At 46.3% G+C, this 13364-nt stretch overlaps 2 protein-coding genes across 18 annotated transcripts in view; one reads left to right on the top strand and one right to left on the bottom strand.

Annotated features, from left to right (window-relative positions):
• The window catches only part of SGK2 (serum/glucocorticoid regulated kinase 2), a 477666-nt gene that overhangs the window by 129803 nt on the left and 334499 nt on the right, over window positions 1-13364 (top strand). The gene's annotated exons all lie outside the window — the stretch shown is intronic.
• Window positions 1-13364, bottom strand: part of EPB41L1 (erythrocyte membrane protein band 4.1 like 1) — a 169342-nt gene that overhangs the window by 45504 nt on the left and 110474 nt on the right. For all 17 annotated transcript variants that reach the window (XR_014566068.1, XM_083746105.1, XM_083746094.1 and 14 more), the window contains 2 exons: window positions 7788-7990; window positions 2456-2620 (listed from right to left, as the gene is read on the bottom strand). Coding sequence is in view for 16 of the 17 variants with exons in the window: in XM_083746105.1 (XP_083602231.1) it covers window positions 2456-2620; window positions 7788-7976 (354 nt within the window). In the remaining variant the exon portion in view is untranslated. The remainder of the gene's footprint in view (window positions 1-2455; window positions 2621-7787; window positions 7991-13364) is intronic.

The raw sequence follows: 13364 nt of genomic DNA, 5'->3' as shown, positions 1-13364 counted from the left end.
TGTGCTCTCACTTGGTTCACTGCAGGCAAAACCACTTGAGGCAATTTTAACACATTGTAACTGCAGCACAGCTGGATCCCACCTAATATGGCTTCCTCTTCTCTCAGCGGCCAACCAGATGCCTATGGGAAGCCCCTCGAGCAGGACCAGAGTAGAACACTGCTCATCTCATCTGTGACTCCCAGCAACTGGAATCCGGAGGCAGACTGCTAGTGTCACTGGAGGTAGCACATAACCATCATGGTTAGTAGTCACTGGCAGTCCTAGCATCCGTGAATACTGCATAATTTGGAAGTATTCAAAACATCCCATTTGTGATGCCCATTTGTGAAATCTGTAACACACTCCCCACTTGTGATTCCCAGCTACTGACATTCAAAGAGGTGGCATATGTCACTTGCATGTGACATATGAACCACTTATAGCTCTGTGGTTCATATGGTGTGAATGCCCACTATAGATTGTGGGACAACAACAATCGCACCACACTGTTACTGCTCCGGGCCAACAGAAAAGTCTTAAATTGATTTGTTCCCACTGGAACAGGAATCACATGGTACAGACTGGCCTTCTTCTGCTCTAAGCTGCATGGGTATTGAGCCTTCATTTTGATAGTATGGGCTTGCTGATGGTGAAAGCAGCACCAGATTTAGGGCAGTTTGGGTGGTCTCCCCGTAGAGGGTGCTGAGCTGAGGGGGTGCAAAATTGAGAAGACCCATAATTGAAATGATTCATTTGAGGGTGCCAAATGTTGGGTTCGCACAGGGCACCATAGTATGAAAGATTACCACAGTCCACCCCAGGTGAAAGATAGGAACATCAGAAGAGTTGTCCTTGTAGAAGATACAGAAATACAGAAGCCACAGATTTTCTGTGAAAAGAAGTGATGAAGGATTCTACATACGTTAAATACAAATTCTATAATAAAGTGCATCTCCTTGTTGCACTGAAGCACAAACCCATTTTTTAAAATAGTAATATGGAGAGGCTAGTAGCCACAAGTGATGATAGGAGCAACATCTCAGGAACCCAGCTGCAAACATGCATGGATGCCACAGAGAAGTTCAGTGTTCACTTGTATGTGCAAAGAGAGGAAAGAAAATCTAGTAAACACTTGATAGGGGATACTGTAGGTTCTGGGGCCAAGAGAATGTGCAGCAGGGAGCAAGTGGATCCCCACTCCCCGCACCATTAATGCTTCCCAAACTGTGGTTTATTCCAGGGTTCTTCAACTTTGGGTCCCCTCGTACTGCTGGACTACAACTTCCATCATCCCACCAGCCTAGCCAATGTTCAGGAATAATGGGAATTGTAGTCCAACAACATATGGGAACCCAAAGTTGAAGAACACAGGCCTGTTCACTTAATGAGGAGCAAAAAGACTTTGCATTGCAGACATTCTTGTGTTCATGTTCTTAGTGAAGGGCAAACGTTGTTTCCTCTCCCATCCAAGATGTTCAAAAATGCAACCCTTTTTCTTCAGCGATCAAGTAAAGAATGGATCGCTCTCCATTCACTTGATACAGAACAAGGATTTTTGCCTCCACAGCGATACAAGTCACTATTTTGGATATCATTCCATCCTGCACAGAGGAATAAAGGTCCATGGAAATGAAGCGAGGGATATCATACAAATGAGGTTGTGCAATAGGCTTTTTATAATGCCTAAGCTTCTCCCTTGCATGCTATTAATAATACCCTTCTTCTCGAGGGATCCCAGTCAGGTTAACAGTTACACAAGCTCTCTCTCTTTCATGCACACACACACACACACATTGCCTACACTTCATTTTCACCAAAATACACAAATAGCAAGTAGCCTACGCTCAGAAATGGATGAGTCACTCACACCTGTCTTCCATGTGCATCTCTATGGGGAGTTAAGTGCGCACGCACACGTGTCTTTGGCAGAGTTGAAAGCATTAATTGTTGCAAAACACTGATTACGGACTTATTCTTTTATAAAAGGTGCTTTTTATTTGGTACCATTCCCAGAGGAAGGGAACTCAGGCCGCATAAACTTTGCAGGATACACTTAAGAGAGAACTGGATCTCGGCAGTCAGCCAGTTTGTCATCTCCAGCCCTTGTAGGCCAAGTTTGGAAGGTGAGCGATGCCACCCACCAGTCAATCACCTGACATGACAATGATATCAGGTGACCCTTGCAAAGTGTTGTCTTGTGCATCGCTTTGAAAGATGAAAGTTGGGTTTTTAGAAACCCCTTTGGAAGTACTGCCTTGCAGGCACCACCAATCAGCTGATCTGCAGTACTTTCAACTCCCCCATTTAGTTTAGCCAGGGGTTTACTTGCCCCACACCTGACAATACATCAGGTGGAGGGTAGGAGGGCATGCATTTGCCAAAGGAGGAGGCTTGGTGGACCTAACCAGGCCTTTGGCCTGTAGATTCCCCACTAGTAGCTTAAAAGGTCAAGCAATCTGGTCCCCTTTCTTACCTCCACTTCACATTCATACTCTGAGGCATCAAGTAGGGTCACTCTGCAGATGGCACTCTTGAGCTTCTTGGTGACTTTCTGAGGGGATTTCTGGGTCTTGCTGGGAGTGGTTTTCTCAGATATTCCATCTGCTTCACTGTAGTCTTTTTCATCCATGTCCACAGCCTGGGATGGGGGAAGAGATGCGAAGCAGGTACAGTATTGTTATTCTTTGCTCATGTTTGGGCCCTTTGAATTATGAACTAAGCATCCTCATTCTAATGGGGAAACAGGACGTTGTTTCCCCACACTGGGGTCGGGGGATGCCCAACCTGCAGCTCCCCATGCACTGCTGAGCACCACCAAGAGTGAAACTTGAATCACCTGAATAGCAATTCTTCCCACTCCCCACAGAACACCACAGCAACTCTTCTTATGAGAAAACCCATCCCTGCGAGACTTCTCTTCTTGCAAGAAGTCACGCAGGGCATGCAGTCTGTGCTAGTTTATGCAAACCATGTGTGGTGGTAGACTAGCCAGGTGGGTCTCAATTACTCAGCTGGTGTGTGGGCAGGTGACTGAATCCACTGAAACAGCATGTCCAGACTCCTGAAATAAAGAATAATTTCACTATGCCCAGAAACTGGAGGTGGCCTATAGCTCCTTTCCTCAAATGGGCAACCAGGATGATTACCGGTACTCTTCTCTGCTCATGTTCCCTTTGCATCTATCCCCAACTCCCCCAATTCTCTTGTCTTTCCTTTTGCAAGCCTGTGGCAGGGCCTGTCTTTGTTGTTATATTGTCAATACCTATTACGTGACGCGGGATCTATGCAATCATTCTGGTATTCAGGGCCACAGGACTTCACTGTCCTATACACCAGCACTAGCTATATAGCACGGCTAGCAGAAAAGGGGGGGGGGGAATGCAAAACAATACAGGCAAATGTATAAGATTTGCATCACATGTACAAGCCACATCCTTTAGCTTTCTTCAGCATAACACGCTCTCCCCTTCAACACACCCCTTCAACAAGTGCTGTGATCACACTTCTTTCTGGTAGTGGTTTTATGCTGCTGCCCAGCAAAGTCTTATCTGAATGCTCCCACAGTGGGGGGGAAATAAGAAAACCAAAAAGCAATAGGTGAAGTCCCAAGTGGGCAAAATAACCTCTGATGGGCAAATTGCTTCTTGCAGAAGATAAAAATATATGTTATATGATTTTTGGAAAATATATGTAAAATTAAATTTTAAATTTTTTAAAAAAAGATTCAGAATCAGAACACTGCAAATTGCCACTGGCTTAGCACTCTCCCAGAGTTAATTGCTGTGGTATCTCTAAGTGGAAAAGGCAACTTTCTGTCAAAAAATAAGCTTCAGCCCACACAGCAGTTATGAAGGAGAAGCCTTTCCCATTGGTGGCACATCAATCCAACCCTTGGTGGTAAGATCAGAGCTGCGTTCTCTTGCAATTCCAATCCTTCACAATGACAGAGACACATTCGACCAAGATGAACCCCAGGGGGGAAAGGGGACTGGCGGAAGGTTAGTTTTAGCTGACAATCTCTAGCCTGGGACAGAAATACCTAGAGAGAGAAGCTTACACACTAGCAATGCAGCCTTCTTGCTGGGTAGTGCCCACTGCCCTCTATAAAAGAACTACAACATTCACTCATCCATAGCTTCATTTGATGCTCCTGGCAAAAAGAATCTTCTGAATCAACATACAGAAGAACCATTGTCTCTCCTTTTGTGGTTTTCTAACGCATGGGCACTCGAGTGCCCCCAAGCAGATCTTCAGAGTGGCCTATTTCCTAACTTGTAGCTGAAGAAATGTTTACTTCGAAGTGAATTTCACTGAGTTCCTTGGAACTGATTTCCACGGAAGCACGCTTAGAACTGTAGCTTAAGGTGATTTAAACAGAAACAACCTTTGACCAACAACAGATGTTCAAATCAGCTCTGGACAACTACAAGTAGCTTTGAGTGCATTTTCCAAACCAAGCAAGTAGCTGCTCTGTGTTTATCAAATGCAAAGTGCTCTCAGGTGGCCCAGAATCATTCCAGATAATTTCCATGCATATCAGATGGAGAGGACTTTTGGCAGATGATGCGGCATCTGAGAGGGGCAGATTTTTCCCTACTCAATCCTCACGTTTTAGAAATTAGGGCTTTGAGGGTATTTTGAAAAATTGGGAGGGGGAGTAAATATTATCCTAGCCACTGCATCCTGCACCAAGGGCTTAAATTATTATTTTTCACCCCTGAAGAAAAGGACCCAATGTTTATTTGCCAATCCATTTATATGATCTGCCCACTTTGATTCTGCTTTCTGGCTTTCCCCTCCACCAAACATGGCATACTGAATGAGCAGCAAGTGTGCCCTCCCCAACCAAGAATAAATATTTGTAAAGGGATTTATAATGGCTTTTAGGGTTGGGACAACATCTGAATATTACGCTACTCAGCTACACTCCTTGCTTCATTATATTTCAGGGGCGAAAGAAGGCCCCTGTATATAAATTAAGTTTAAGGGAGAATTAAATATCTATCTGGCAGATGGGCAAGGTCAAACATACGACCTTGATAGAATAAGATCCATATGGATTCTCCATCACTATAAGACTTCCATGCCGTCTCATGTATCTTCATATGCAGAGACAAGACAGTGCCACAAGCTGCTCACTCATCTGTAATGGAAAACAGACCACAACCTTCCCACTGCACTGATGAGGAAAATCCTGGTTTGGAGATTAATCTGGGAGGTGATAAGGTGCCTCTTTTGCTTTCACAAAGGTCCTTGGTTTACCAGAGGATGAAGGCCATAGCACTTTTCATTACTATACCTCAAAAAAGGCATTCCAAGCAACTCAGTGCCAACTCTGGGACATGCAATTGGCCCTTTCATCACTGTCCAGAAAACGTCAGAGCAACTGCTCCATCAGGCCATTTAGCTTCTGTCTCTCTTTGGGTGAGACAGGTGCAATTCCTTCACAGGAATTTTCTGAAGCAAACCTGGGAGCAGTCATACCTGGAATTTTCATCCAACTAATGAACCGCAGCCAACAGGAAAACAAGGAGTTTATCTTACACAGTTGGTCCATCTAGCTCAGTACTGTCAACAGTGACGAAAGGAAACTCTAGGTTTTCACACAGGAATATTTCCCCAGCCCTACCTGGAGAAGCCAACGATTGAATCCGGGACCATTTTAATGTAAAACATGTGTTCTACCACTCAGTTACAGCTCCTCCCCTGCAGGGTTGAGAAACTCTGGGACACCATTAAGGAGCAAGGCATCTTTATAGGAAATGGAGTAAAGAAAAGGGATGATGACTAAAAAGAAACCATAGATGTAGGTGGTGTTTTCTTGCATTCCCCATGGAGTAACAGGCTGAGGGAAAACAGGGGACGGGGGGGAGGGGGACGGGCTGAGAGTAGGGAAGAAATATCAACCAGGTGGCAAAGGGCACCCTGGCATTTAATTTGTTTGTTAAAACATTTTTATCCCCTGCCCTTCTGGTACAAATGCACAACTCAGGGTGAATTACAACATTTAAAACTGCAGTTTAATAAGAGAAACAATATAAAGCAACCCGCCCATGAGAGACAGGAACAGCAGTTAAAACCAAGCAGGAAAAAAATATTATCTGCCACATACAACAAAAGCCTGCCAGAATAAAATGGTCTGCTAAACACAGCACAAGAGGAACAATGTGGGCAGAAGTCTTTGCGCATGTAGTTCAACCAGCAAACAAGGAGCAAGAAGTCATGTTGGATGGGGAAGTCATGAAAGAACTCTTAGGCAACAGCCCCTGTCATGCTCCAAGATGGAAGAATAGTGCATCCCCCGCCTCCCCGCCCCCACAATATACCATTCCCAGGTGAAGAATAGATTTTAGACAGGCTTAAATTCTGGCATCGCTAGGGGAGGTGGGGAGAGAGAGAGACTTGTCTACAGCTATATATCATCATAATCAATTTCCCAGACACTTTAATATTCAAACTTCTAAATTGTTTTATCAGCAGTTCATGCCAGCTATTTTATACTGTTATTTATTGCTCTTTATTGCATTTTAGTTTTTTATACCATTAGCTGCCTGGAATATTTTATTAGAGAGGGAGGATGCATAACCCACCCCAACCCCCTTTACAAAATATACCAGATCTAAGCCTGCCTAGAATCTATTCTCTCCAACATGGGAGTTCCTCTCTTACACAGCAGAGCACAGACTGACCACTGGCATTCAGCAGTGAGTGAAAACAAGGGCCCCTGCAGCAGTTTGGGCCCAGGGCAGGTTTTGGTCCTGTGCTGACCTCCATCTGTGTTGCTATGTACCAGGCTGGGCATAAATCTGCCGCCTTCCACACCCTGAGCTTAAACCCAAATCAGCTTCTGACACTCAGCTGCAACTGCTTGACATGCTGAAGTTGGAACTGAGTGAAGAAAGCCAATCCAGGCTCATCTCAAAGCTGCAGCGGCAATGGACTCAAACTAGTCCTACTTTACAGAGGATTCTCCTTGACTTGAAGGACTGTCAAGTCTAAGTCTAGTTTAAAGATGAAAAACCATAAAAAGGGAAAGAAGGGGTCATTACGTTGACCATTAATAGTGCCTGGACAGCAAATTGGGCAGGCAGACAAGTCACCTATTTAAATTACAGCAGTGACTTCTAAAGTTGCATCTATACATACAAATTAAAGGTAAAGGGACCCCTGACCATTAGGTCCAGTCGTGGCCGACTCTGGGGTTGCGGCGTACAGCTTCCGGGTCATGTGGCCAGCATGACTAAGCCGTTTCTGGCGAACCACAGCAGTGCACGGAAATGCCGTTTACCTTCCCGCCGGAGCAGTGGCGTAGCATGGGTTGTCAGCACCTGGGGCAAGGCAAGTAATTTGCGCCCCCTAACCTGTGGATTTGCGCCCCCTAACCCGTGGATTTGTGCCCCCTAACCCTAACCCCCAGATGTTGCGCCCGGTGCGGCCGCCCCCCCTGCACCCCCCACGCTACGCCACTGTGCCGGAGCGGTATCTATTTATCTCCTTGCACTTTGATGTGCTTTCAAACTGCTAGGTTGGCAGGAGCAGGGAGCAGGGACCAAGCAACGGGAGCTCACCCCGTCACAGGGATTCGAACTGCCGACCTTCTGATCGGCAAGTCCTAGGCTCTGTGGTTTAACCCACAGCGCCACCCGCATCCCTATCAAACTGGCACGTGCAAAATTTCTGCATATGAATGAGTCTTCTTGTTGCTCAAAGGCACTCTATTGCTTGAGAAGGACAAGGGCTGAACTAGGCACTGAAAACACTGTCTAGGCCCAGGCTCAGCACTCTCAGCAGCCATCTCAACTCACCCGCTCTGCATGCTTCGAGTCACTGTGGGCACCGGGCTTCTCATTCGCCTCGGCTTCCTGGCTGTTTGCCATGGGTGTGGAGCCACCAGTCACTGCGTTCGGCCCACTCGCTGCCTCCTCTGGAGGCTGCTGCGGAGTTTCCTCTTGGGCATTCTTCACCTCCGAATCTGGTCCCGTCTCTGTCGTCATGGTTACTAATTATTCTGCATTTGCAAAGGTAAGATGAGAAGAACAAGGAAGGGATTAAAATGTGCAATCCTGGCTATCAAAACAATTGCTTTCTGAATCTGTAGGGACGCACTGGTGATGTCTCAGAACCAGGAAATTGCACAGCAGCATCCCTGAAAAAGAGTTAAATCAAATCTGCACAATCATTGAGTTTGCCACTTGGACACTGCAGTTTGCCACTTGGACAATCTCAGACACCCCACCCTGCTGAGATGCTGCGTTGGAGGATGGGATATCTTTGCAGTAAAGATCTCCTGATGGAATGAGATTATATCTACACTTATTATTGCTTTGGAACTCAAAGACGGGGCTGCTAAATCGGTATTCTTTCAGGTTAAGCCAAGGTTAAGGAACCACCAGCTCCCTAAGTTTAGACTCCAACACCCATTAGCCTGAGCCACCATGGCCAATAGTCAGGGATAGTGGGACTTGTAGGACAACAACATCAGGAGGGTCAAAGTTTCTCAACCCTGGACATCCATGCAGAAATTCAGGGCCCCACAGAACCCAGTGAGTACTCCTTTCAAAATGACCGAGCGTCATGGAGATCTGGAGAACAGGTAAGTCAGCTCCAGGGTGCCCCTTACGTTTCAAAGCTTATCTAGCACTCCTAGGTGAGGGAACTCCCCCTGGGTGACCTTGGGAAAGATACTCTAAAAATAACCAACCTTAAGGATTGCAAAACTATCTTCTATACCATGGGTAGGCAAACTAAGGCCCGGGGACCAGATCCAGCCCAATCGCCTTCTAAATCTGGCCCGTGGACAGTCTGGGAATCAGCGTGTTTTTACATGAGTAGAATGTGCCCTTTTATTTAAAATGCACCTCTGGGTTATTTGGGGGGCATAGAAATTTGTTCATTCTCTCCCCCCCCAAAAAAAATATAGTCCTGCCCCCCACAAGGTCTGAGGGACAGTGTACCGGCCTCCTGCTGAAAAAGTTTGCTGACCCCTGTTCTATACAGCATGGGGTGTTGCATTCACCTTCAGGGGGCAGAATGACAGCAGTGGGTGTGGCCACCCCACACATTCTCACATGGAGGGAGGGGGTCACACAGAAGCAGACCCCCTCCTTCATCAGTTGATCCATGCTGAGGGGGGTGAGTGATCTTCCCCTCTCTGCTCATAACATTATCCATGTGGTGCCTGAGGACAGAGGTGATTTACCAGAGCACTGAGCTTCATTCTCCCCATCACCATGTCTACTTTAATGGATGGGATTTTGGACGGCCAGAAAAAAATTGCTTGAGGGACAGTGAGGCTCCCAAACTGGGGATTAGCCATCCCTGCTACACAGAAAAACTCTTCTATAAAAAGGAAGGCAATCAACAATCATATTCAAAGTTGCATTTTGAAGAGCTCAAGAGATGAAGAGGAAGCCAAAGATGCTCTCTCCCCGTGAACACGTATTTAAAAAGTGTGGCTTCTTGCTTATGCTCCTTAAGGACACAGCTTAGCAAAATATCACATGTATTTATGGCAATATTATAGATGCAATACTACAGAAAGTCAAACTGAGCTTACATTTTGGTAGGTAACAAGTGAATGTTTTTCACGCAACCTGTGCTAAATTTCAGTGGGTAACAGTAGGTGGCATTTTCAGAGATGGTGTTTACCGGTAGGACCAAACAGAGCAAGTCTTCCACAGCCCATGCTTCAGATCAACAGCAATCTTACTTTTGCAGTGCTTGTATACTGATGCGCATGGCCAAAGGACACACAAATTTAGAACAATTAGACATGGTGTGCCTGGATGCTTGCTAACCCCATCTGCGGTTAGATTGATCTGGAACTGCTGAATTCTTGCCCAGCCACAAATGCTTACAACTTCCAGTTGAGGCTCAAGCGCAGCAGGAAGGATATCAACAAAATTTCAGTGCAGAACTCAAAGCCAGATCATTTTTCTCTGAAGGTTAAGGAATCACAGCCTCACTTGATGCCTTATATCTAGCCAGTGTCAAAGCTCACAGCATCAAATCTTTCCACTCCCTTGTTTGGGAGAAATGCAATCCTCAAGGATATTAGAATTCAAAAGCAAGGACTTGCTGGCTGCTAAGCCCTGACTCATAGCCGTTGGGCTGACCCTATCCCGTACATTGTCATCTGGGCTTAACGAGATGGCAGACGTAGCTGCACATAAGGCCACAGATTAATGCGCTGGTGTCTGTGCCAAGCCAGCAACATCTCTCCAAATGACTAGTATCGTTGATCAATGCCCAGCAAAAAGGTTCCATCCCAGGGACAGTACAGTCAGCACAGCAGGTCTCACAGTTGACAAAGGATCTTGAAAAACAAGATTTTATTGACCAAATGCTGAACAGGAATTAACAGTGCGATGCATCACCAAAAAAGCTAATGCTATTCTAGGCTGCATCAACAGAAGTATAGTGTCCATATCAAGGGAATTAGCAACACCACTACTACTGAACTAGATACATCAGTGGTCTGACTTGGTATAGGAGAGCAAGGCTTGATCTTTTCAGAGTGAGAAAAATACATCAAGGTACCACCATACCTCTTTTGGGGATTTCATGAAAACCTGATGCAAATGAAGCTCTCATTTGATGGGACTAGGATGTAGCAAGCTAGAGGTCATCAGAGCTAGGCAACAGCCACAGATATTCAACAGTAAAAAAGGTAAAGGACCCCTGACTGTTAAGTCCAGTCACGAATGTCTCTGGGGTTGTGGCACTCATCTCGCTTTACTGGCCAAGGGAGCCGACGTTTGTCCACAGACAGTTTTTCTGGGTCATGTGGCCAGCATGACTAAGCCGCTTCTGGCGAAACCAGAGCAGCGAAACGGAAACGCCGTTTACCTTTCCACCGGAGCGGTACCTATTTATCTACTTGCACTTTGATGTGCTTTCAAATTGCTGGGTTGGCAGGAGCTGGGACCGAACAACGGGAGTTCACCCCATTGCAGGGATTCGAACCGCCGAAATTCCGATCGGCAAGCCCTAGGTTCTGTGGTTTAGACCACAGCACTACCCGCGCTCTCATCTGATGGGACTAGGATGGAGCAAGCTAGAGATCATCAGACTAGAGCTAGGCAACAGCCACAGATATTCAACAGTACAGCACAGAAATATATTCAACATAAGATATACTTTGCAATCTCTGCCTTTCAGGGAAGAGCTGCAGATCAGGGGCAGAGAATCTGCTTTTCAAGCAGAAGGTCCCCATTTCAAACCGCAGCATATCCAGGTAGGACTGGGTGAGACTCCATGCCTAGAACCCTGGAAAGCCACTGCCAGTCAATGTAGGCAGCACTGAACTAGACAGACCAATGGTCTGTCTCAGTATAAAGCAGTTTTCTATGTCTCTATGTATCTCCTGCTAAAAGGTATTGGAGGTCAGAGAGATGGCAAGAGGTTTATAGAACCATAAACTTCAATGTGAAGGACAACAGTAGACACACTTCCCCGAAAAACAACTTGTTCACCACCACGGATCTTTCCCTCCAACATGCAGCTAGTGTTGGATGCCTTTTAGCAAATTGACAGCCCAGATGAGGTGAAAATGAGGGGCAAAGGCCTGCTCAGCCCCCACATAAATTGAGGTTGTGCCCTCTAAAATATGCCTTGGAACCACACAGAGTTATATATACAGAGATTCCTTGGAAGACAAACACACAGATCGTGCTGAAGTTTACATTTCCTTGGCTCAGAATATGAACCCTGGTGATCTGAAACACTCACCTTAAACAGAAGGTGAGCATTAATGAAGGTGAGTGTTACATTGCAACTCCCCGAGTTCTTCTCTGTATTGAATTTAATCCAAGACAAATAACAACTCAACTCTTTCCTCCTGCCCCTCCCAAACACCCAGCCTCCAGACCCCCTTATTTCTTTAACTGGCTGCTCTGGTGGGCAGGAAGGAGCTCTTTTCTTCATTCCCTATTCCCGCACCTGGAGTACAGCTAGAGCAGTGACCCATATGCCAGCCACGCTGTGAAATGCTGCTTTCCAAGGGCTACTGATATTGGAAGGGGATGGAGAAAATTGCAAGTGCCAGAGCTCTTGGCCCAACACAGCCTGAGATGAAGGAGTAGAGGATAAATATCTCCATCTTGCTAGCTGCCACCATAGCAGACTCCAGATCAGTGGATGGGAAGGATAGAGTGGTGCTGATTACAGCTCATCAGAAACTGGAGGAAGGATCTGACCCTGCTGCAAACCAATTGGTGCCCAGTGCCCATGGCCCATTTATGTGGGTTTTTGCTGTAGTGCTCTGAGCCACTGGGGCACGTTTTTGTGGAAAAGCAGCATACAATTTGAAATAATGATAATAAAAAAATAACAGCAGTAGTTGTTGTCCTTACTAGGCTTGAAATAAATAGAGTAAATCCCTCACTGCACCATGTTCTCTTTCTTGCTGGAACAACAAATTGTGCTTTCACTACCAACGGAGTGCTAACTAAAAATAGTGTGTGATTCGAGGACCCAATCCCCACTTGGGGAATAAAGACACGTGGACACAGAATGTAAGGTTAATGGGTAAGGTAAAGGCCACAACTTTATTGATTACAGCATGTGAGAAGGTATTGGCTTAGGCATTGGACCACGGAACATTAGACTCCACCCACTCGTAGAGGGGTGAGTCTGAGGAGGGGTTAAGCACCAGTAGGGGAAGCCTGTTGATGCTAATCCAACTATAGGCTCTCTTCCTGATGTGACCGAGGGTCGTGCCATGGCCCCCCGCCACACGGGCATCGGACAGGATCCACGACCGCTGGATTCCTTTAGCAGAATACCCAAAATTGTCGGGGAAGGCGATGGCCACACCTTGCCCCCCGAAACACCAACAACACATTCCAATGCCTAACCACCAAATACCACAAAAGTTGTGACGGTTGCTACGAGGTAGGCAAAAGAAAACCAAGAGGCCAGGCCAATTTAGCCAATTGGAAAAAACTCCTACCAGGCCCTCTGGTTAAACAGGGCAACCAACCAGAGGTCCACAGCAAAGTCTCAGGAACAGCTAATCTAAAGGGAGTGGAGGGTGGGTGACTCAAAGAAAATGTGTGTGCAATGGTGGAGATGGCCGCCGCGGCTGCATTTGAGCAGCAAGCCACGCCCCTGCCAAGCTTCCCTATTGGGTGCCCAACTGGGGAGGGGCATGGCGCCAGGCCTGGAGTTGAGGCAGGGGGCGGAGCGCCCCCTGCATGATGCAGGAATCGTCTCCTGCTCACAATCCCTTCCCTTCTGGGAGTAGGAAAGGCTTTCTCAGAACTACAGGTGATCTTCAGGGTGTTGTTGTTTTTGTTGTTGTGGTGTGTATTTTTGTGTTTTTATATTGTAGACTTCCCTGTCACCGTCAAATGAAGGGCGGTATAGACATTTCATTAATA

Source organism: Podarcis gaigeae (assembly GCF_964106915.1).
Source record: "Podarcis gaigeae genome assembly, chromosome: 6".
NCBI lineage: Eukaryota > Metazoa > Chordata > Lepidosauria > Squamata > Lacertidae > Podarcis > Podarcis gaigeae.
This window is presented reverse-complemented; position numbering and strand designations above follow the sequence as displayed.